Source organism: Notolepis coatsorum (genome assembly GCF_963971535.1).
Source record: "Notolepis coatsorum genome assembly, chromosome: 7".
In the NCBI taxonomy this organism is placed as follows: domain Eukaryota; kingdom Metazoa; phylum Chordata; class Actinopteri; order Aulopiformes; family Paralepididae; genus Notolepis; species Notolepis coatsorum.
This window is the reverse complement of record NC_140171.1, coordinates 50497838-50524019: the sequence shown is the minus strand read 5'-3', so window position 1 is coordinate 50524019 and position 26182 is coordinate 50497838. Positions and strand designations below refer to the sequence as shown.

At 42.6% G+C, this 26182-nt stretch overlaps 1 protein-coding gene across 2 annotated transcripts in view; it reads left to right on the top strand.

Annotated features, from left to right (window-relative positions):
- cpz (carboxypeptidase Z) overlaps positions 1-16759 on the top strand; it is a 30509-nt gene extending 13750 nt beyond the window's left edge. For both annotated transcript variants that reach the window (XM_084317917.1, XM_084317916.1), the window contains exons 7-13: positions 620-781; positions 2889-3047; positions 3536-3671; positions 5800-5939; positions 6797-6896; positions 14838-14983; positions 15596-16759. In XM_084317917.1, the coding sequence (XP_084174043.1) occupies positions 620-781; positions 2889-3047; positions 3536-3671; positions 5800-5939; positions 6797-6896; positions 14838-14983; positions 15596-15799 (1047 nt within the window). In that variant the 3' untranslated portion in view covers positions 15800-16759. The remainder of the gene's footprint in view (positions 1-619; positions 782-2888; positions 3048-3535; positions 3672-5799; positions 5940-6796; positions 6897-14837; positions 14984-15595) is intronic.
- Positions 16760-26182: the final 9423 nt, after the last annotated feature.

Genomic DNA, 26182 nt, shown 5'->3' with positions numbered 1-26182 from the left:
CTCACTCTGGGGTGATGTTGTTGTTACTCACTCTGGGGTGATGTTATTACTCACTCTGGGGTGATGTTGTTAATCACTCTGGGGTGATGTTGTTACTCACTCTGGGGTGATGTTGTTAATCCCTCTGGGGTGATGTTGTTACTCACTCTGGGGTGATGTTGTTAATCACTCAGGGGTGATGTTGTTACTTGCGTAGCGCTGTTTCCAAGTCAGCCAAGTGCATCTTTATTAACTGAATGCTGGTGACTCTTTCACTGTTCATCTTGCTTTCTCGACAGATACATGGTCTACTCTTTTTTAACATATTAATGGTATTAACACAAATAGAATATAACATAGTTTTTCATTGCTACTACTCATACCAATGTTGCCACATTGCTTTAATGAAATAATCAACTTACCACTAATGTTCACCGTCTGTATCATCATTCTCATTATCATCAACATAATAGTCATAATTACATCACCATCCTCATCCTCATCACCATCCTCATCATCACCATCATAATCAACATCATCATTTTCATCCTCAATCCCATGACTTCACAGTTCCATCCATCTTATTCCCCACACTTCCTGACTCCTAACAGTTCTAGTTGCTTGAACCCAACTCTTTCAGGGTCACCTGTTGAATGGTTGGACCAACGGTCGGACCAATGCTCAGAACATTGACCTGAACCGCAACTTTCCGGATCTCACCTCCGTTTTCTACCGAAATCGCCGCAGCAAGTACTACCGTACCGACCATATCGCCATCCCTGACTCCTACTGGTTTGGAAAGGTAGGGACCTTTATAGGCCTAGTTTATTTTTGTTTACAGTAGGGCTGGGCGATATGGAAAGATATAAATAAAATATTACAGTATTCAGATGGAATTTCTTCTATATTTCAATATATCTGCAAAGTATGGAAAATACTAAATACTAAAACTAGGTCTACATATATATAATGAAGCACAGAGCTAAAATAACATTAGCTAAGCTAGCAACAATTATTTAGTTAGCTGACTAATTACATTTGTACTTACGGATTATTTCGGGTCCCGAATACACGGTACAGCACCCTTCTTTAGTGTAATCCTGGAACTCATCCCAGCATCATAAAGTCCTTTATTCTCAATGTCCTCCTTGCAAAAATGTGCGGTACAGACTCGATTTTGACTGTGTTTACCTGCAGTGGCTGGCAGCTAGAGGGGGGCGGGCGTTATTATGCAAATGAGGCCCATATGATGTCCCGAATACGCTAATTTTCAGATGACTCACTTGAGGGAGGGACATTATTGTGAGATGAGAATTAGAGAATTAGAGACATAGATCCTATTACTATAAGTCCACATAGCTAGAAAATAACCCTAAACACTGGAAAAGGTCATTTATAAGATAGTTCCCCTTTAATGTAATTGTATTGGACTGCATGATAATGGAAGAGTGTGACATCAAAAATGCAACTGAAATCTTCAATCAACATTCTCAAATATTTCTGAAATCATTGTGTGGAATTTTACTTAACATCAGCTTTGTATTATTGATTTAGACAAAAAATATTGTGAATCTGGACGATGAATATCAATATATTCTCCTGCCCTAATAGCTATATACTGTAGTATGTAATGTGTTCACTTTTCATTTCATGTGTAAAAGCAATGGGAAACATTTGGAGGTACAGTAATGTAGTGGCAGATTGGTGGTCTTTGGCTACTTACTCAGGTCTACGTGTATTTTTTGATGGTCCTATAGTATAGACCACTGCACTTCCGCGTTACATTGAGCTCATGGGAGAGACAGCAGGGGGAGAAAATTAAGGAATGTGGATGAGAACCTTGACATTAAGTGGTTGTAGCTATGGCTATGGGGGTGCTCCTGAACACGGAGAGACCAATCCCTGCGCATGCGCATGCAGAGTTGGGGAGTAGGTGCGGAAAGGGGACTATAGCTCGGCCGAGAAAGTGTCGATTGACTTGGGATTGGTCTCTCCGTGTTCAGGAGACTATTGGATCATGTCTCCAGCACCCCCACAGCCATAGCTATACAAGTCTCTCATCCACATCCATTAATTTTCTCCCCCCGCTCTCCTCCATGATTTCAGAATATCGGAAGTGTTGCGTGGTCTATAGCTCAATGGGTAAAGTGAGGCACTGTATTCTTTCATTACTTTGAGGAACCCAAATTCCCATTTCTCCAACGCCTGTTTTCATGTGTAAAGAGGTAAAAACTCCAGCAACACTTGTGGTATATAGACCAACCTTATTAGACCAACGCATTTCAGTGGCCTTCATCCGGGTCATCATGAAACACATTACAATCAACATTTAAATAGTATGTAGCAGCAGCAGCAGCAACACAAAAAAAAGAAACAAAAGATTTGACCTTTTAAAGTTTTTGCTGCATTAAATGTTGTTTTGTAATGTGTTTCATGATGACCCTGATGAAATAGTCTAACACATAAAGTTGTTCTATATACTATATATATAAGTGTTGCTGGAGTTTTGTCCTCTTTACACTGTATTCCCTTCTCCTTGCACCTTGGAAGTAGGTGAACCTGCTTCTTTATATTTTCAGGTGTCATCCACATGTTTCATAAAGAAACTAATCTGCATTAGAATAATATTATTTGGCAGACACTTTTTAAGTCCACCTGTCTCAAGTCGTTCACTATTCTTTATAACAGTTACAGTGAAGACAGAGAAGCCATGGACATGTGAGAAACTAAAGAGATGTGACAGCATGCTATTAGCTAAGATTCAAGGTCAGGTATCTGTGGGTAGGCTGAAGCACCAGGACACCCACAACAGACAACGTTATCCACGTTATACTTAATTTATTTCCAAAATCACAGAAAAGGATTTATGGATAACAGAGTTAATTGCACTCCTCTCCCCTGGGCTGTAGGTGGCGCCAGAGACCTATGCAGTGATGAAGTGGCTCAGGTCGATTCCCTTCGTTCAGTCAGCCAGCCTCCATGGTGGGGAGCTGGTGATCTCCTACCCCTTCGACTTCTCCAAACACCCCCAGGAGGAAAAGATGTTGTCTCCAACACCAGACGAACAGGTGGAGAAAGCACTGATACATTACATAGAGATAGATCAGAGGGTGGATGGATAGATGGACAGATGGATGGATGGATGGATGAATTAATGAATGAGTGACTTCATTGCTATAGTGCTTTTCTTGTATGCTTGTATGACAAAGTAATTTATAATGGAATGATAGCATACACTTCAGTATGGATGGATGGATGATGGATAAACACATATCAGAGTACATTTCTTGCATCCTCACTTACCATCTTAAGGCATGTCTGTTGATCTCTAAGATAACATCGCTTCCATGTAAATCTGTAGTCGACGACGAGTACTGCTGACTGCGCAGGTTTCATTGTACTGGTACTGTATGTGGCTATATGAAGCCCAAGCCTAGAGCCGCTGGGCTCCACCACAGGCAGGACATGTGTCAGCCAAGTTCCACTCATACATGTCCTATTCCCTGTGTCACCGGCCAGCAGCCACCCAGTGCAATGACATCCGCTTGTGTTATAGGCCTTCAAGATGCTGGCTCGTACCTATGCCGATGCGCATACCACCATGTCAAACAATGACACAGACAGATGCGGAGCCTCCTTCTACAGGACAGGGGGCATCATCAACGGGGCCCTGTGGTACAGCTTTGCCGGTGGTGAGCTGAGACTACAGAGTCAACCTCTGATGCACTGAAAGATTCAGACCAAATATTTTTTTGATCCTGTTTGATTTGTGCCATGATGATGTTTGTCAATTTAATTTAAGTCAAGAAAGTTGATTGACCTCGCAAGTTAGCTAACATTAGTTAACATTAAATGGTAAATGGTAAATGGCTGCATTTATATAGCGCTTTTATCCAAAACTCTTTACAATTTGTTTCTCACATATTACCCATTCACTCACACATTCACACACCGATGGCAGAGGCAACCATGCAAGGTGCCAACCTGCTCATCGGGAGCAATTAGGGGTTAAAGGCCCACTTGCATGTTGTATTTTTGTTCAATAAACAATGTGACTAGGCCAACGGTGACTTTCATGAAGAGGGGAAAACATTTTCAAAATTGACCCAGTTTTAGCGTTTTTATCAAACATTTTGTCAGCCCAACCACAACCATCACGCACGTGGATATTTTAATCCATGGTTCATACCAGCATGGTACAGGGCAGCAGGGGCTGAGAGTCACAGGCAGGTAGTGGCAGGAAGCAGAGCCTTCTTGTTACTACTAGCCGAGGAGCTAGTATCTGTTTCACCTAACACTATTGCTCCGTGATCATAGCCATTTATCTCTAAAGCTAACCACTATTTGTAAAAGCCACAACCACGTTACCATATTTGTAAATACTCATGTGAATCATTGTGTCGTTGTACATATTGTGTATATAACGTTAGTAGCTAAGTTAGCTAGCTAGCATTCCCGAAACTCCTAACATGCCCAGATTTAAAATGGTTCTCTCCTCTTTGTATACCTTTGTCCTCACAAACAAAGTATTCTGCCAGGGAACTTATGGACACGACAGTAGTAAGTTAGTAGTTATAAGGTGTTTGAGCTTGTAACGTTAACGTTAGTTAGCTATCGTGGTAGCCCCTTTCGTGACTGTGATGCACCGAGTGCATCATGAAAGGGGCTACTATCGTATCAACATGCCGTGACGTGTAGCTTGCTAGCCGGCATGATGCGTGTGCAGTGCTTTGCCCCACAGGTCTGAGAAGAGGACCTGCACATTTGACTCATTCCCCAAACTCTTTTACATGCCCCGATTTAAAATGGTTCACGACAGTAGACATAATGCTACAATATAGCCAGCTTGGTACTATGACCCGGGGATAAGGCGACAGCCCACAGACCAGTAGCGCTGCTGTACTGAACAACAGGCTGCCTGTGGTAAATGTAGTTCTTTTTTTACGACATAAAAAACCTTATAACTACCTTGTTTCAACCAAAAATGCAGTTGTAGCTGGTCCATCAAAGTCTCTCCGACGATTAAACCCATTTGCGTCTTGTAAGTCGTCCATTTGGATCAAGGAAATAGCTTTCTGCACTCGTCAAACTCCATTGTAGTGGATCAGAAGTAGGGGAAAGTTACCTGAAGTGACGTCACGGCCCTGATAGCGTCTGATAAGCTTTTTCATTGGCTCCATACACGTTATTCGTGCGTGGACCTTTTTAACCCTTTCTGAGTGGAATTTCCGGCGTCAAATGGAAAAAAATAAATAATGAAATTAGATACCAATGATGTAAACTATCCATAATTTAAGAGTGGGCCTTTAAGTGTTTGCTTAAGTGTTGTTGCTCAAGGACACTTCGACATGCTGCCCGGGAGGAGCAGGAATTGAACTGCTCTACCTCCTGAGCCACTGTCGCCCCACCATTTGATAGCAACATAACATAACATTATCGATAGCTAGCTAGATGTTAGCTGCTAGCTGACGAATTGAAAAAGATCATACTGTGTTGTAGGCTATGTGTAATTCAACAATTCAAATGGGATCAAAAAATGATTTGTCTCTCGGAATGACTACCATTCATATTTATTCTGAAATAGGGTCCGATGGTGGCCCAGTAGACGGGGAGGGACTTCGCCTCTCTATAGAAACATAGACAGAAATGTTTAGTGTGGATTATAGATTATTTAATTTCATGTATGGCCTATGCACTGAAATACTGTAAGAAACAATCTCTAATCGCTTTGACACATTATAGTTTACCTCTCTTCTAAAGTGAATTGGAATATATTGTCTACCTGATATGCACACCATCGGTCTGTCTGCTGCCGTGTAGGTATGTCAGACTTTAACTACTTGCACACCAACTGCATGGAGATCACTGTGGAGCTTGGCTGCGACAAGTTCCCAGCAGAGTCTGAGCTCTACACAGAATGGAAGAGGAACAAGGAAGCCCTACTCAGCTTCATGGAGTCTGTGAGTGTTTTCTTCTCACTTTTCAGCAATGACAATGACCAGTGCGATCTTGCTTAGAATTATGTAAATAGAGTACTAATCGACCACAGGAAAAAGGTACATATTGTACGTTGTGTTATAGCCATAAGTAATATATTGACGTATTTACGAAAATGTACAATGTGTACGTATTACAAATAAATACATATATTACATATTTTAAACATTTAAATGTTCCCCTGCTGGGGGCTCACATGGGAGGCATGTGACTTCACCTCAAGACTACCGAGACACAAACCCTAACCATAACTTTATATCTTAACCATAACCATTAAACATTAAAACAAACCATAATCATAGTATTGCTGTGTTTGTATCAGGGTGGGAGGGTGCTTTAGTCTAGTGGTGAGCGCACTCGCCCACGATCACAATCACATTGTTTGTTTGATTCCCGGTCGTGGTGTTTGTTTTAGCTTTTGCCAAGACGAAAAGTAAATATATGACTTATACAATACATAAATATATTTCTTATGATTATAACATAACATACATTATGTACCTTTTTTCCTGTGGTCGATTAATACTTTATTTATTTGACCGTGTTACAGTGACAGCAGGCTTGTATGATACTGTAGATATTTTGACAGGAAAGTGTTTTTTAAATTAGTATTACAACTCAGATTAGAACTAGGAATAGTTTACAGTGAAATACATAATGTTTGTTGTCATTTTAAATATTATTATTTATAATAATAATTATAATAATAATATTATGCCTTTTCTGAAAACGACACCAAAAAGGGTGAGAGTTGCATCAAATGTATTCCCTATACGATGCTAATAGTTGCCTTGATATTGTACTGCTTGTCCCTATGCAGGTCCACCGAGGTATAAAGGGAGTAGTGAAGGATCAGGACGGCTATGGGATCAAAGGTGCCACCATCTCTGTCAGGGGGATTAGGCACGATGTCACCACGGGTAAATAGTAATTTCATGGATCAGGCAGACAAATCCTCTCCCTTCTCGAAAGCCTATGTTTAGCACTAGGCTAAATCCATATCTGACCAATCAAACTGTATATAAGAAACTACTCAACCTTAACTATGAATGAACACAACACTCTTAACTTACCATCTTAGATAATACAGTTTGAAAACATTGATCCTTTGAAAACTTAAAACAGACTCATATGGTTCTTTGTTCTTCGTACTTAACCCATTCTCCGCCATTGACGGATTAAGACGTCATTCCTCGCCATGCTTAATCTGCCAATGACGGATTACGCCGTCATCGAGATCAATATTTAAAATTTTCGTCATGGTATTCACATTTCACCCACGGAGTCATGACTGGTGCTGTAGATCTCCACTAAACTCTCCAGCGCTTCAATACCGCCACCTGGTGGCCGATCGGCGAGTTGCCAAACCGGAAGTGGGGCCGGAAGTGCTTGGTGTCACCCCTATTCCGTCCGCCACTCGCTATCGCTCGCGGGACTCCATCTGGACACACTGGATAATCGATCCGTTGCCATAACTTGATAAACAACATTATTTGGACGTATATAGTATTATACAACCTGGAAATGGAGCGCATAGATCAACATCCCATAATAGCGATCTTTTTGCTCCAGTATCATCCCCCATCGCTACGAGGAAGCTGCGTGAGTTTCAGCGTTTTTGATTATTATTATCCATACAAACTGCTATGATCTATATATCACCCATACGACATGAATCATTTAACGTCGGCCATTGCATTATAAACGACCCCCCCCCCCCCCCCCCCCACTCCGGTCACCAGCAGATGATGAGTCATGACGTTTAGGACCTTGTACAATTGAAATGTTTAATCTGACGTCAATCGCTATCAAACTGCATTTGATGATCTAATATATGCATAAATGGCTATAACTCACGTTCTATTAAATACTGCAGAAAACGATAAAAACATATTCATACTCTAGACCGTATTTTTGTATGAATGTGTGATTGAAAAAGTATAACGTTCCCACATACTGAACGATAGATAATTGATGTTGAATGGGCCATAGTAATGTCAATTTAGCAATACAATTTAAAAAGTTATAGCCCTGCAAAGTAGGTGAACATCTCCATAGACAAATAGAGCTGGCAGAGGATGGTATAAGAAGGGTACAATGCCTGGCGAAGAATGGGTTAATTGATGCCACACTAGGACCAAGGCATAGGTTACAGTATGGTTACAGTACACGATGATACAGTACAAGGCGTTAAATTGATATTTTTCACTTTATCTCTTTTTCACATTTGTATATCTCCATCCCCCATCCTAGTTTCAAGTTTCAAGTTTCTTTAATAGTTGTCATACAGAAGTACAGAATACTTTTATACAAAATGCTTCTTACTGTTGCGCTCCAGAGACTGTGCAAGACAAGATAAGTATGAAATAAAATAACATAGTAAAATTAGAAGTAAAAAAAATGAGGTCACAGTGTTCAGTTTAGACTAGTGCTGTCAGGCGATTAAAATTTTTAATCTAATTAATTACAGGTTTTGTAATTAATTAATCTAATTAATCGCATTTTAATCGCATATTTATATTTCATATTCATATAAATATTTAAAATTCAAGGACATTACATTATTGTGGCAGGTGACTGATCAATTAAATACACCAAGAAGAATGCTTTAGAAATCAATTTTATTAAATAAATAAAATAAATAAAATGAAAACATACCTCTCAATAAGGTAACATTTGTTGCTGATACAGCTAACAGTTTACACTAAGCTACAGTATCCTCAAATCAGGGTCTACTGCAGGGTCTACTGCAGGATCTAGTGCAGGGTCTACTACAGGGTCTACTGTATGCATGACATCTATTCCTCAGCTTGTTTACATTGTCTGAGTGTAAGGCTGCCCTCTTCTTTTGGACTATGTGACCTGCAAGTGAAGAATGCTTTAGAAATCAATTCTATTAAATTGAATAAATAAATAAATAAAATGAATGAAAACATACCTCTCAATAAGGTAACATTTGTTGCCGATACAGCCAATAACAGTTTACACTAAGCTACAGTATCCTCAAAAATCAGGGTCTAGTGCAGGGTTTACTACAGGGTCTACTGTATGCATGACATCTATTCCTTGAGCCAATTGCTAAGACAAACAAGCTTCAGCTTGTTTACATTGTCTGTGTGTAAGGCTGCCCTCTTCTTTTGGACTATGTGACCTGCAAGTGAAGAATGCTTTAGAAATCAATTTTATTAAATTGAATAAAATAAAATGAATGAAAACATACCTCTCAATAAGGTAACATTTGTTGCTGATACAGCCAATAACAGTTTACACTAAGCTACAGTATCCTCAAAAATCAAAACAGCCCACAGCAAGCTAGTGTCTGGGGGCATGACTACAGGGTCTAGTACAGTGTCTACTACAGTGTCTGGGGGCATGACTACAGGGTCTAGTACAGTGTCTACTACAGTGTCTGGGGGCATGACTACAGGGTCTAGTACAGTGTCTACTACAGTGTCTGGGGGCATGACTACAGGGTCTACTACAGTGTCTGGGGGCATGACTACAGGGTCTACTACAGTTTCTGGGGGCATGACTACAGGGTCTACTACAGTGTCTGGGGGCATGACTACAGGGTCTAGTACAGTGTCTGGGGGCATGACTACAGGGTCTACTACAGTTTCTGGGGGCATGACTACAGGGTCTAGTACAGTACGACCTGGAATAGTTTAGGGAATAACAGCAATGATACTTTAATGATTATATACTGGACACACTAGGGGGGGGTTAATCCGGTCGCTTGTAAGCCGACAGGAGTAGGAGGGGGGGGGGGGGGTAGAATCCGGCTGCCTCATCCCTACGCTCTGCATCTTCTGGCCGCCTCAGACCTACTCCTATCCAAGCTCCGGGAGGGTCATCAAAGAGAAGTCGCCTATTCTCAGTCCTTGCCCCACAATGGTGGAATGAACTACCCACCCCAGTTAGGACAGCCGAATCACGTCCAATCTTTCGCCGTCGACTAAAGACGCACTTCTTCAACCATTATCTGAATTAAAAAAAAAAAAAAAAAAAAAAAAAAAATCTAACCCTAACTAACCGTACTGTCATGCACTTGTCCTAATAAACTAACCTACACTGTAGCACTCAACACTTTGATGAACATTGTTGCTCAGCTGATAGAGTTGTGCCCTTCCTGATGGCTTGTCGTACAGAACTTGTAAGTCGCTTTGGATAAAAGCGTCAGCTAAATGACTAAATGTAAATGTAAATGTAATGTCATCCGGCCAAGGGTATCCCAGGTGAACCCACTGTAGTGCCGTTCAATGCGCCGGCGATCCTTGGACCACAGATGAAAGCAGGTGGACTCTTTGTGGGCCGGCGTCATCCGGTCCACGGAGGAGAGACGTGAAGCGACCTCGTCTTGCAGAGCGTCTCCTCACCTTGCGTCCTCTCCAGGGGGGGGGGGTTCCAACACACGGCAGTGTCGGGGGTCTTTATCCATGGAATAATCAAAGTATACAAAGCATAATCCGTGCCTGGGAAGGCGGGCTGTCGTCGGCAGAATAATCCGGTATACAGGTCCACTCGCTCGTCGGCTCTGGGGCTCCTCGGGTGCAGCTTCACGTGGGGTCAACCACCCTGGATAAGCAGCCAGTTCTCTGCCCGAAACGATGGGGTACTGACTACGGTAGTATTCTCACCGCACGAAGCACTATATATTAACAGACTATTATTAGCTTAATAGACTACGTCCAACTCGACGATATAGTGCCAAATATGACTATTCAAATATTAATATACTGACTACAGGGTCTAGTACAGTGTCTACTACAGTGTCTGGGGGCATGACTACAGGGTCTACTACAGTGTCTGGGGGCATGACTACAGGGTCTAGTACAGTGTCTGGGGGCATGACTACAGGGTCTAGTACAGTGTCTGGGGGCATGACTACAGGGTCTAGTACAGTGTCTGGGGGCATGACTACAGGGTCTAGTACAGTGTCTGGGGGCATGACTACAGGGTCTACTACAGTGTCTGGGGGCATGACTACAGTGTCTACTACAGTGTCTGGGGGCATGACTACAGTGTCTACTACAGTGTCTGGGGGCATGACTACAGTGTCTACTACAGTGTCTGGGGGCATGACTACAGGGTCTAGTACAGTGTCTGGGGGCATGGTCTACTACAGTGTCTGGGGGCATGACTACAGGGTCTGGGGGCATGACTACAGGGTCTAGTACAGTGTCTGGGGGCATGGTCTACTACAGTGTCTGGGGGCATGACTACAGGGTCTACTACAGTGTCTGGGGGCATGACTACAGGGTCTAGTACAGTGTCTGGGGGCATGGTCTACTACAGTGTCTGGGGGCATGACTACAGGGTCTGGGGGCATGACTACAGGGTCTAGTACAGTGTCTGGGGGCATGACTACAGGGTCTAGTACAGTGTCTGGGGGCATGGTCTACTACAGTGTCTGGGGGCATGACTACAGGGTCTACTACAGTGTCTGGGGGCATGACTACAGGGTCTACTACAGTGTCTGGGGGCATGACTACAGGGTCTACTACAGTTTCTGGGGGCATGACTACAGGGTCTACTACAGGGTCTGGGGCATGACTGCAGGGTCTAGTGCAGGGTCTAGTGCAGGGTCTACTGTATGCATGACAAATCTATTCCTTGAGCCAATTGCTAAGACAAACAAGCTTGTTTACATTGTCTGAGAGTAAGGCTGCCCTCTTCTTTTGGACTATGTGACCTGCAAGTGAAAATAGCCTCTCACATGGCACAGAGGTAGCAGGAGTAGCCAGATATTTGCGAGCAAGAGGAGACAGCTGTCCATAGGCTTTTGCGTGAGCTGCCCACCACTCCAGTGGACAGTCATTCATTCCGATGCTGGGCTCAGCTTTGTAGAGGTCTAATTGTCCTGACAGTACCCTGACTTCATCTGAATCAGAGTCTGAAGACAGCAGGAGGAGGGTCCTCTTCGCTGGTGGCTCGTCCTCTGTGGCTTGTGGAGCAGCTTTGTCTGCTTCTGGTCTGGCAGCATCTCTTTAAGCCAGGTCCACACCTAATAAGAGGGACAATTAATTAGTTGCATAGGACTTTTCATGACAGCCTAAGGACTTAACACTGGTCTTCTCATTCACACACACACCTCATCCCTCTCGTCCTTTGGTACGCTCTTCAAGTCCTTGAATCGCGGGTCGAGGGCTGTAGCCAGCTTCAGCCATCTGTTGTTGAGGGTCGCTTTGCGTGCGTCCAGGTCCTTCGTGAAGCTGGCCTTGAACTTTACCATGTAGCCCGGATCCTCCTCGTTGAGGTCCATGATGCGGTTTAGGTGGCAGAGTGCGGGGAGCACCACAGAGCATGAGACGTAGGTTTCCCCTCCAAGGAGCTCAGTCACATACCTGCAGTGAAACAAGAGAGCGAGAGAGAAAGAGGTGAAGGTGTGTGTATGAGAGGGAGATAGGTGTGTGTATGGGGGAGAGAGGGGGGGTGAGGTGTGTGTATGGGAGAGAGATAGGTGTGTGTATGGGGGAGAGAGGGGGGGGGGGTGAGGTGTGTGTATGGGAGAGAGAGGGGTGAGGTGTGTGTATGGGGGAGAGAGGGGGGGGGTGAGGTGTGTGTATGGGAGAGAGATATGTGTGTGTATGGGGGAGAGAGGGGGGGGTGAGGTGTGTGTATGGGAGAGATAGGTGTGTGTATGGGGGAGAGAGGGGGGGGGTGAGGTGTGTGTATGGGAGAGAGATAGGTGTGTGTATGGGGGAGAGAGGGGGGGTGAGGTGTGTGTATGGGAGAGATAGGTGTGTGTATGGGGGAGAGAGGGGGGGGTGAGGTGTGTGTATGGGAGAGAGATAGGTGTGTGTATGGGGGAGATTGGGGGGTGAGGTGTGTGTATGGGAGAGAGAGAGTGGGGTGTGAGGTGTGTGTATGGGGGAGAGAGAGAGAGGAGGGGGGTGTATGGGGGGAGAGAGAGAGGGAGAGACACTTACCTGCAGGGCTCAAGTACAAGCTCCAGCTTCTTCAGTTTGTCACACTCTGTGGGGGTCAGCATGGACAGCTTGTGGTTCTGTTGGGCCAAAGTGGCAGTCACAGCCTCCTGGTTCCTCAGGTACCGTGAGATCATGGCCAGTGTCGAATTCCACCTTCCAATTCAATAAAATAACTATTAGTCCCACTGGGGGTTGTTAATGCAGCATGATGCAATTGTACAGAACACAAAGAAATAAACACACACACACACTAAATTTACCCTAAGCATACAACAGGTAGTTAAACAGTCTCACCTTGTGGATACATCTTGTATCATGGGCTCTTTTGCTTGTCCGAGGGCAGTCTGCTGCTGCTGCAGTTCTTCTGTACTGGCAGGGCTGTGCTTGAAGTGGCCTACAATCTTGCGGCACTTTGCCAGGGTGGTGTCAAGGCTTCTGTCCTCAAGGGAGACTGTGATGGTTATTTGCAGCACGTGTGCAGCACATGGCATGTGCTGGAACGGCATATAGCGCGCTGCTGCTATCATATTACGGGCGGAATCAGTCCCAATAGATGTGACTTTATCTTTTATATTCCACTCCTCTATTACTGTGTTGAACTGTTCAGCACACGCATCGGCGAAATGGCGGCCCACAGTTTTGGTCACCGTTAATGCAAATGATTGCAGTTTCCACTCAGTATCGATCAAGTGCACTGTGACACCCAAATAATTATGATTGCCCACCGACGTCCAGTGATCACCCGTTAGGGCCATTGGGCCAGCCCGTGCCAACACTTCTTCCCTCGCCTCCCTCTCTGTGTCATACATGTTGTGGATCCTTTTCATCACTGTAGCTCTCGAGGGTAGCTTGTAATTTGGGTCAGACGACGCTATTCAAAATGACTCCGCTAAACCCTTATCTTCCACTATAGCTATTGGCCTACAATATTTTGCTATCCACTTCGCGACGCTGTTGGTTAGTTTGTCTGTGGTGGATTTACTCAACCGTTTGCCTAACGGTAATTCTCCAAGAGTGGTTTGACGAAGCGTGCGAGTTGCTCTGGAGCTAACGTTAGCTACACTGGAGCTGCTCGAACAACTTGCCTGGACATGTTTAGCGTTCATGTGATACGTTAGACTAGAGCAGCTTCGGTGATACGCAAATTCTTTTTGACATAAGCTACATATTACAATGGTCTTGTTTACTGTCCCATCTATATTCTTTTTGAAATTGAACTTGCCGTTCATAGGTCCCAGGAGTATCGCCTCGGGTGATGCTGACATCTTGTTCCAGCTGAGCTAATTCCTTTGTGTGTTTGTTTTGTTTGATAGACGACGCATGTGTGAAGTGACGATCAAGTAGGCTACGGGTCATTCAATGGGCCAAGTTTAATACGCCCAACTCAAGCGTGGATTTCAAAATAAAAGCGCACCGATTTGCCACTTGTCTAAAGTAAATATAGGTCGGCTGTAATTAATTTTGCGTCAATTTTCATAACGCGATAATTTGCTGTGTAATTAATTAATCTAATTAACGCGATAAACTGACAGCCCTAGTTTAGACATATGTACAATGTTCGATGCAGAATAGACGTAGTTACCATACAATATACAATACTGTGCAGTGTACTAATATACAATACTATATAGTGCAAGGCAGAAATGGAGAAATGGGACGAGGTGCAATTTAGGTACAATTCACAGTAGGTGTACGAGTTGTAGTGCAAATCCTTTATCAATAAATATAAAGTGTAAGTGTGTTTGTGTGATCTAAAGTGTGGAGAGTGGGTGCTGCAGTGTGTTGTTTGTTTGAGTGAGTGTGTGCGTGTGGGTGTGTGTGCTGTGTGCATTTGATGGTTGTTGCATAGTGATTATTGTTCGTTACTCTCTCCTTTCCTCTCCTTGTCCCCTCTCTTGTCCTCCTCTGTCCTCTAAATCCCTCCCTCCTCAGCGGAAGATGGAGACTACTGGCGCCTGCTGAACCCCGGCACGCACATCCTCACAGCCACGGCCAAGGGCTACTCCAAAGTCAGCAAGAGGATCCACCTGCCACACAACATGGCCAAGGCCGGGGTGGTCAACTTCGACTTGAAGAAGGTAGAGATACTGTTGTTTCTGTAATGTCACATCATCATCATCATCATCATCATCATCATCATCATCATCATCATCATCATCATCATCATCATCATCATCTCCTCCATCACATTTTTACTATCATGCAGTATGATGAACACCATATTCATTAATTCATTATGGAGTATATCACGGCATACATACCTTATGCAGTATGCACCTTGTGTGTATACTCTATACTTACTCAATCAGAGCATATATTTAGCATTTTTAGATTATATATTTTATTATTAGATTATATATATATAGTAATTATATGTATTGTAAGGCATACATACCCTTATCTGCACCCTGACCTATTTACACTGCCTACTTCCCCATATGCGCATACTCAGAGTTAATTATATTGTCATATTGTTTACACTGCCTATTTTTATTACATTTGTATTTCTACTTCTCCACGGTACTATAATTTTATGATCTGTATCATGTCTTCTACTACATGTATCTCCTCCCCCATGCTGCTATGATACCTGAATTTCCCCCAAGGGGATCAATAAAGGAATACCTTATCTTATCTAATCTTATTCCTTCTTTCCTTATCCTTATCTCCCCCCCTCTTCCTCTGCCCAGGTCCCCTTGGAGCCTGACTTCGACGACCACTTCTTCCCCACCGTGGACACGTGGGAGCGATTTGACCCGTACAACCAGTTTGAGCGCTACAGCCGGGCGGAGCTGGGCGAGCCAGGCCTGGAGCGTGAGGAGAAGCCCTGGTGGTGGAACTACTTCTCCCAGTCCGGCATCACGCCGCCCGGCTGGCTGCTGAGGAACGTCTAGCCACATCAGTCGGATCAGAAGGATTCTTATACACCCTTCTAGAATGAGAGTGATGAAATGAACATCAAATCTCATACATAGGTGGTCACAGAGGCATATCTGTCTAAAGAGAGCTATGTTGTTGAAGTCAGCAAGGCCCAAGATCCCAGTGCTTCCAGATTTAATGTGTAAAGATCCAATCTGTGATTCTTTTGACCACATCAATCTGGGGTATATTCACAAGGTCTGTTTTACTGTTTACAAACATTACGAATGTAAACAATCCTTTTAAAACCACAAAATTCTGCAAATACAATTACAAACTCCTATTTATCTGTAGTGTTAATCCTCGTATGAAAGGCTGAGTTGGCACTGGGGTTGCCCATTTGTTTACGTTCCGATCACTGATTGTGGCTTTAATAGGCTATAATAGGACTGCTGCTAGGCAACAAATACCATTCCAGACAGTGAGTTTTGGCTTTTTAATGTGCAACAAAATTACTGGGAGCTTAAAACATTTCAGTCTTTCAGACACCTTCTAGTTTACTTTGGGGGCTCTAAATTCAAAGCCACATTCCAAGATGCCGTCTTCAGGGGGCTTAGGCTACGACAAAAACAGCAACTTTTTATGGTGAACCAGAAAATGGGCAGAATGGACATTAAATGAGGCCAAATTCCAAGGTTTCCTTCAGCCTAATGTAGACATTCCAAAGAACATTCAGTTTGTTCTCATCATCCTATATTTTATGTTTAATTCTTTGGTAGATCTGTAAAAACTACACATGTCAGAATATACTGTAAATGTGATTTAAAATTACACATTTAAATGTTATGGCAGCTGCATTTGAATCTTGTCTGTGTGCACACTTCTTGTTGTGTTTTTGGAGTGGGAAAATGTCCAAATCTAAAACATAAGCAGTCTATTTTCTTCCCCTCACCACATCCCCCACAACACAACAATAAACATGACACAACACTGTATAGTTCTGACTATAAGACATTATTCTTTGGGTGTGTTTTGCTGTGCTGACACTTTACCTAATCAGCCTCTCTCTCTCTCTCTCTCTCTCTCTTTCTCTCTCTCTCTCTCTCTCTCTCTCTCTCTCTCTCTCTCTCTCTCTCTCTCTCTCTCTCTCTCTCTCTCTCTCTCTCTCTCTCTCTCTCTCTCTCCCCCCTTACGGGGCAGGCACACCGGACGTGAAAGTCAGCAGCCAGTTTCCTTTTCGGCGCCCTTTCTTAACAGATTTGACCGCTCACACCAACAGCTATTGGCGCGCCACAGACAGCTCGCGATTTACCAGACATACCAGATTAGAAAACCATCCAAACTGGATAAACAAACATGTTATTAAGGTTTTAATATGTTAAATGTATATCAGTGAAGGTACAGATGAAGGGTAGGACATGCTAGTATAGGATAAGTCACAGTACGCAAAATTGTTAAAGTACCCACCCGTTTCAAGCACTGTGTACAGAATTGTAGGCTGAGGTCTTTTCTTCATTAGTCTTTATTTGACATGGTGGAAATCCTTTAACATGTACTATGATTAAATGAAAGCCATGAACACCACTCAGCCATAGGTGGTGGTGTGGTTTGTCAGGTTTGATTATCATTGTGCTCTCTAAGTAAACAGCTACAAGACATGGTGGAGAAAGAAATAACCAATTCTGCTTTGTTCATGTTTAGCCCATCACAATGTCGAATCAGTTTCTTGACAAATATCTACTATATTTGTATATATATATATAGAAAGAGAGAGAATTATTATTCTATGCTGGTTGTTTTGTTTAAAATGCTTGCATCATCCTATTCTTTGGTGACCATGGCCTTATAATGTGAGACTGCTATACACCTCCATCACCAGTGGGCGCCAGAGAACATGAAATTAATATCACACCACCTCTAGCTTTTTATTTATGTAATAATGAATACGTTATTCAAAACAACATAATGTGATATGTATATTACCCCAATCCATTAACTAATTGGCCACTTGGTTCTTAGGTGGCATAGGTTGTTTTGCAAGGGAGACTTGACAAAGAAGGCAGCAGCACACATTCAGTTTCAAATAAACAGTCACAAACACACACACACACAAACTGTCTGCCCGTTATAATTTTCTTTTCATATAACAAAACACAACACAATACAGTAATAATAATAATAAACAACAATAAATAGAAATAACAAAAACAATATAAAATAAGTTGCCACAGACATTACAAAAGACGATTCTTCCCCCACTCAGTCCCAGGACCCCTCAGGACAAACAGCTCGACCCCCCTTTGCCGCTAGATCATGGTCTTTACTTTCTCTGCCGCTGAGGCCCATAGTTCAATGTTGGATTGCCCAACTCCAATCACCCGAGCAGTGGAGATCTCCATGTAAATGACATCCAAAAGTGTCAAAGACCAATTGATTGGTGTACGTTTTTCATGTTGCTTCCACCTCATGGCTATACATTTTTTGGCAGCTGTAACTCCCGCTAGAATGATTATTTTTTGTTGTATGGAGGCCGGTAGTAGTGATATATCATTTAGGAGTAGTGTTGCTGCTGCAAGTGGAATTGTCAGGTTACATATGTCTGAAAGTTTAGTTGTTATAGATTTCCAAAAGCGAGCCACCGGTGGGCATTCCCAAAACATGTGCATACTGTATAAGTGCACTGAGAGTCAGCCACCAACCCCATAGCGCACAGTTTCCTAGGTGTGAGATACGTCCTATGAATATAATTAAAATTTATTTGCTGGTGATTAGGGTTACGGGAAGCCAATGTGACATTAGTCCAGATATCATCCCAGTCAAACTCAGGGTCTAATTTTGGGATGTCCTCTCTCGCCAAACTATATCTAATGCTCTTGCTGTCAAGAGGCACATCCACTCCAACCAGATCATTGGTTATTTTGCCTTTATTATGATCTTGGAAAAATAAATGGGTGTTACAAAGCACAGCCCAATGCCTAATGATTGTATCCTATTGGTAGTAGCCTACATACCTACAATGGGAAATACAGCTCACAATGAACTTGTGCCTTGGCCTCATTTTAGCAGCAGGTTGTCAGTAACACCTACAACATCCTGGTGGACAAAACCCACTGCCTCTACTCTCTAGTTGGAACAGCGTCTTCGCTGCCCCAGGTGCAACATATATAGTGTGTGTGTATATATATATATATGTATATGTATTAGGGCTGTCCCTGACTAAGGATAGTCGACTTCGATTGGCTGAAATTTGCTGATAGTCGACTGGTAGTCAACTACCGTCCCGAATACAAAAACAAAATTATATATATATATAATATAAAAATCTTTTTTTCTTTTTTATCATTCCATTTGGGCTGTGGGGGTGCTTAACACTTTCTCTGCCACGCTTATATCCATCAATGTTTGATCTCTGCCACCACTTTAAGTCTATGGAGATGTTCACCTTCTTTGCAGGGCTATAACTTTTTAAATTGTATTGCTAAATTGACATTACTATGGCCCATTCAACATCGATTATCTATCGTTTAGGATGTAGGAACGTTTTACTTTTTCATTCACACATTCATACGAAAATACCGTCTAGAGTATAAATATGTTTTTATCGTTTTCTGCAGCAATTCCTAGAATGTGAGATATAGTCACAAATGCATATAGATGATCAAATGCCGTTTGATACCGATCGATGCTATATTAAAAATGTCAACTGTACATGGTCCTAAACGTTATGACTGATCATGCGCGGGTGAACGGAGGGGGGGGGGGGGGTGGGTCGTTTATAATTACGTGATCGTCGTTAAATGATTTATGTAGTATGGGTGATATATAGATCAGAGCAGTTTGTATGGTTAATAATAAAGAAAAATGCTGAAACTCACGGCAGCTTCCTCGTAGCGTTGGGCGATGAGAGTGGAGCAAACAGATCCCAGTTATGTGATGTGGATCGAGGCGATCCAGTTCCGGTTTGTATAATACTAATATACGCCCAAATCATGTGGATTATTGAGTTATGGCAACGATCCATATCCACGGTGTGTGTCTTGAGTCCTGCGACGATAAACGAGTGGCCGGACGGAATTAGGGGACCGACCGAGCAACAAAGGGGATATCCGGTTTGGCAACTCGCCGATCAGCCACCAGGTGGCAGTATTGAAGCGTTGCAGAGTTGTGCTGAGTCCCGCAGCATCAGACAATCCCCCGTGATTGAAATATGAATACCATGGCGAAAATATGAAATATGATCAGAATAACGTCGTACGCCGTGATCTGGCAGAATTCGCATGAACTTTAAACCCGTCTTAAGCCGTTTCCGGCAGGGAATGTGTCTGAAGGAGTCGACTGAAGGCTTCTTGTCCTCTGAAAAAGCATGCAATTGGTCCACTGATGGATACATCTTGATATTTGTCTAGTCTAGTGTGTTCATTAGATGGGTGAAATCCTCTTTCAGTGCCTCTGTGCCCATTTTCTTAGGCAGTTAGCCTTGCTGGTATGCGCACCATTAGCGCTAGCCACGCTTCTAGGTAGGGATGTCCCGATCACGTTTTTTTTGCTCCCGATCCGATCCCGATCATGTGATTTTGAGTATCTACCGATATTTCCCGATCCGATAATTTTTTTTTTTTTTTTTTTTTTTCAACAAACATGACCATGTTCACGTCTTAAACTCATACTGAGGCCTTAGTTTTGGTTTTAAATTGCATATCATCATTCATTTATTTATTGTCACACAGAGCAGAAGAATTTTGCCAAAACAAACCAATAGTATCCAGCTGCAGAACGGCAGACCAGCCACACTCTCAGACCCAAACGCATTTCCTTTGATTTAATTATACATCAAATGATTTATGTCAAGGATTGCAATGCCTCGCTTGAATGAAGTTAACTTTTCACCTGGATAACGTCAACATTCAGTGTGAAATTGGGATTTAAAAAAATATATTTAAATTTAACCCATAGCACCGCTATTCCACCAGCCCTTCTTGACTGCGCTTCACGATACCATCCATTACACTCACCCTCTCAAACTCACTCCACTCCACCCAAGGCACTTCGATGCCCACAGTGGGAGTCCCAATACTGGTATAGTGGTCTGTGTTGTTGCCTGCGGCGTGGGAGACCGGGGTTCGACTCCCACTCGAAGTGCCTTGGGTGCAGTGGAGTGAGTTTGAGAGGGTGAGTGTAACGGAATGAATGAATGAATGAATGAAAACTTTATTTAACAGATTGCAGAATGGGTACAATACAGTACGGCTCAATACATACAATTGTTAAGGGGATGCAGACCTGAGAAAGACGTTTGTCTTGTTTCCATCAGGGTCCCCCATTTTCAATTCATATAGACATTTATGACATACACAACATACATGACATTTATGGCATAGGGACATATAGGTATTTAGTACTGATACATTTGTGACATAGGCGGTATTCAAATATACAGTACTGTTACCCCTAGATCCTGACAGAGTATATACATATGATGGGGAGGGGACTGTACATTAGGAGGGGGTGGGTGGGTGGGAGTATGGTATCGTGAAGCGCAGTCAGGCTGGGGTGAGTAGCGGCGCTATGGGTTAAACTCACTCTCACATCCTCAAAGACAGATAGACACGTTGCGAAGTAGTGAATTCACCTCTTGGTATAGCGGTCTGTGTTGCTGCCTGCGGTGTGGGAGACCGGGGTTCGACTCCCACTCGGGGCATCGAAGTTTGAGGTGACGTTGTCACAACCGTTACCTATATATATATATATATATATATTTTGAAAAATCCATTATCTTATTTCCTGATCAGCTACACACACTCACAGCCACATACACACATAGGGGACACGTTGATATAGGTGAAAACAGCTCTGATTATCCCAATACTGGTAAAATAGATTCCTTACCTCAGATCAGATATTCTCCACAAAGATTATTCCAATTCCTGATCGCCATTCCAAATATCAATCGCGTTTATTGATCCAACGCTGGGTGGTCAAAAGACATATTCCACACTGTTCTGGTGGTGGGCAATGACTTGGATCGTCTCCGGTTACTTGTCTGACAAGTCAAATGTGGATTCCGGACTCTTTTTTCCCCATGCGTTTCATTCAGTGCAATCCAATGGGGTGCAGTACCATCCGGAGAGACGATAGGGGCCGGTATTTTCCCTGTTCGAGCTCAGACAGATCCCCACTGGTAACCAGCGGCGGCGGGGGGGAAGGGCTAGCAGGGTCTTAAGCCCCCTCTGAAAAAAGCTTAGCCCCCTCTAAGCCCCCCCTCCCAGACAGTTATGTTTTTTTTATTTTATTTATATATAAAATAAATGTATAAATAAATGTATGGAATAAAAAATATAATATATGAAGACATCGGACTGACTGATGTAACTAAACTAAATTATTAAATCATATTGACCTGCCATGATGACCTGCCGTTCACCTTTATGGCACCTGTTGTGTGATTTGATTGGTTGGGTTCGTTGCACGTGATTGCATCACTCATTTGCATGCGCACACTTTAAGTTTAACGTTAACTCTAGCTAGCGCGAGAAGTTTCTAGCTGCAGCACTGTCTCTACTTAGTAGCAGCAGTTATTACAACTTACAACAAGCTTAAGTTAGGTGACATTTATATAATGGACCGCTTTATTATTATTGGAAAAAAGCGAGGGAGTGTGGTCGTGGATGATGTTGTTGATGGACTTGGTGGTCGTGGAGATCCACCAACTAATTCCAGCAACGTGGTGGTCGAGAACGTGGAGGACATTGTGTTCGTGTTGCCAGACACGGAAGATAATGAGGAGGACCTGGACGATGAACAACAAGGCCCCGGGCCCGGGGTAACGTCAGTGGCGAGGCCCGCAGTCGCAGAGGGTTCATCTTCGGCCGAAGATGACTCGGATAACGACAATGAGAGTGGAGGGGCCGCCGCCCGGGGGGGAGAACAGGTGGCGGCGTTGGCTCACAGTCACATACCTGCCGTCATTCGCGGCAAAAGGCCTGGTGGGCAACTTGGGTCTGCTTGCAATCAGTTCCAGAAGGACCAAAGAACTGGACGTCAATGCAGTGATCGATCGCTTCGCTGCAAATCACAACAACAGGCGGATCGTTCTCCTGTGACTGGTGGTGAGTACCATGCAGTCTTTGTTGACACACACACACACACACACTGGAATGTACGGGCGGCTGTGCCCATTTTAATGTCGGGCGGCTGTGCCCATTTTAATGTCGGGCCACACACACACACACAGACACACACACTGGAATGTACGGGCCGCCGTGCCCATTGGCTGTTACGTGGTGAATGAATGGTGCATGTCATAAATGTAGTCATATTATTATAGGCTATGTTTTTGTTGTCCTTGTGATTTGTCATTATCTGATATATATATATTTCGTTGCTATACCCTTTGTAGAAACTAAATCTTAAATATTACACCTTTCCTTTGGTTACTTTTCTTTCAAGCGTTGTTTTAAATTGTAATCATACTGACTGAGAGACCTTTTACGCACAAGCGTCAGATTACCACTCCCGATATAATGTCGAGCTTTATTGGGTTATTGGGTGCTTGCATTGGTGTATAACGCTAAACATTTAGTAACGTGCATTTTCAATGATGTAGCCTATATTAGCCGTTATTTTGTTTGTTGCATTAAAATTCATTAGCACCTGCTATAAACAATTCAGCCCCCCCAAAGCTCCTGCAAGGCCAATTATCTGGCGCCGTCGCTGCTGGTAACGTGAGGCTAGATTGATGAAAAATGAATGGAAATCGATAATAAAAAAAATAACGATTAAAAACTAGATTCCTCGTCGGCTGGCACTCAACGGTTGGCATGAACTAACGAGAAATCTCGTCGCTGGCACTCAAAGTGTTAATAAACAATAAACATCAAGAGAACCCCATTTATTCCTGACGCCGTCCGACTGTTCAACAAACAAGGCCAGAGGGAGTAAATATACATTTAATGCACATTTTACATTTGATCCTTTTTTAAATCCTTTTTACTCTATTCACAAAATTTTGATTTATTTTTATCCACCTGTCTCATTTCTTCTCTTTTGTGTATGTTATTGTCAAAGTCAAAGCAAATATATTTGTACAGCCAATATCACAATACATAATGTCAATGGGCCCACAAACAAGCCCACAGGGAACAACACCCCTCAATGAGGTTAGGAAGAAACATTTACTGTAGCCCTAATTGCAGTTGCCCCAACGGGATTAATAAAGTCGTATCATTTCATAATCAGGCCTATACGAGAATTAATAAATGCATTGCTTTAGCGGACACCAGAGCAACATAAATAGTCCAAGTTTCAACATGAACAAAGGTGAACATTCTTTCAAATCTGTGCAAATAACCTATATAGCCTTGCCTCTCCAGACCATCATAATCCTTATTGTACCACCTGCGTAGTGCCTGTCCAATAAGCACAGCTGGAGGAGAGCGCAGAGCAACACATCAATAATATCAGCCTGATCACATGATCGCCTGCAAACTCTGTTACCCTGGCAACCATCTGCTACGTATTCCTAAAGAACACTGACCCACAGTTGAACTATATAAATAAGTGTATTAAGCCAGTGCCTGGTTCATCCGCATAATCTGTCCCATAATTAGCTAGATTGGAGGCCCTGCAGTGCAGTCCCGATAGTCATGTACATCTCTATCGTAAAATATATGCATTTATCAAGCAGACTTGAAGTATTTTTAAATGATTGGCCTCGTGAAGGTGTTTTCATGGCCATTGGCAGCACTTACCCCAAGTCTGGCTCTGCTCAGCTGCACTGCGTGGCTACATTTAAATATGTCTGTCATCTGTCACCTGAGATAGAAACATTATCATCTCTTTTATACAAAATTATGTATATAAGGGCTAGTTCTTTATGATACATCCTAATCCATAACTAATAATCGTACATTTCATTTGAGTGGTATTACCAGGTCACATTTAGCTGGGCTTAAGGTCCTGGGTAGTGCAATACGAGTGGTTTTCATCATTGTGTTGCTCAGAAACGATTACATAAAGGGATTTAATGTCTTTGGTGTAAGTGCTGTATTACTAGATTACATTCCTGTGTTGGTTCTGTCTATATAGGCTTGGGAAGAGGTTATTTCAACAGCATGCTAATGAAAAATACCATACTATAGTAATACCACTGCGATCAAGTCAGTCGTCAATTTGAAAGGGATGATGTCCCTTAGATTGCCTTGCTGCAAATCCTCGTTGAAATTTTATTTATTTATTTATGAATGCAAACATTTTCTCTCTTTTGGAATAATTGTTTTTCTTGGTGCTGGTCATATTATGCATGGTGCTTATGGGTTAACAGGGCGGTGTGGTGATGCGAGCACATATTTCAGATTAACCAGAGCATCTGTTGAATTTACAGTAACTGCTTCTGGTCTGAACTGCTGAATTCAATGTTAAAAAATAAATAAAAATAAATGTAATATTATCTTGAAATGTATTTCAAGATTGTCCATTGACTAACTTTAATTGAATCAGCCATGATATATTTCATTATTTGATTGGGAGGGGTGGTACGATCTACCCTGCCACTCACAGAACCCAGTCAGTCTCTGTCAAAGACGGTCTGTGAATTGAGTTAGATGTTTAAAAAACAAACAAAAAAGCTGACATTAATATTATCTTGAAATGTATTCAAATCTGGTGAAAATGTTTAACTGATTGTCCAATGACTAACTTTAACTGAATCAGCCATGGATGTGAGTTTTATGAGCCAAGTAGCTTTGATGTTGATTATTTGAGAACAACACATGAGTTTGTATTCTTAATTAGAATTTATTGAAAGGATAGCCCCTTGAGATGTAGCATTTCATTTTCAAGGCGGTCTTACAGACAGAAATCCAGAATTATGAAACACATACAGACAAAAACCTGTACTTAACAACCATACACTGCAAATACACAGATACAAACAGCTCTACCACCCTCTACCACCGACACCTCCAGCCCTAATGGCCTACAATGACCTGGATAATAATATCACCATATCATTGGCAAAAAATGCAATTGAACAAGTTTGTCTTCAGTCTATTTGTAGCATAAATAAAGATAGTAAGTATACAAAAATGAAAAGCATAAACAGTGTTCTAAGATGAGAAAATAAAGATGTCCTGAAGCAGTGGAAAGAGGTAATAGATATCTGGCCAAATGAGCCCTATAGTTCCCTCAGTGTCTTGTTGAAAACTAGCATAGTGAGATCAATAACAGCAATCTTGTTACATTCTTAGATTTTATTTTGGAAAGGCCACATTTGAATCAAGCTATAATTATCTTCTTTCCAAGGCAATGTGTTCCCAGATGCCTCCTAATGTTCCTGGAGTGAGTTACCATCTGGCAGGTTTCCACCCTGCGCTCTCCCTCTCTCCTGCCTCCCCAATGTACCATGTAGTCACTTTCAATCT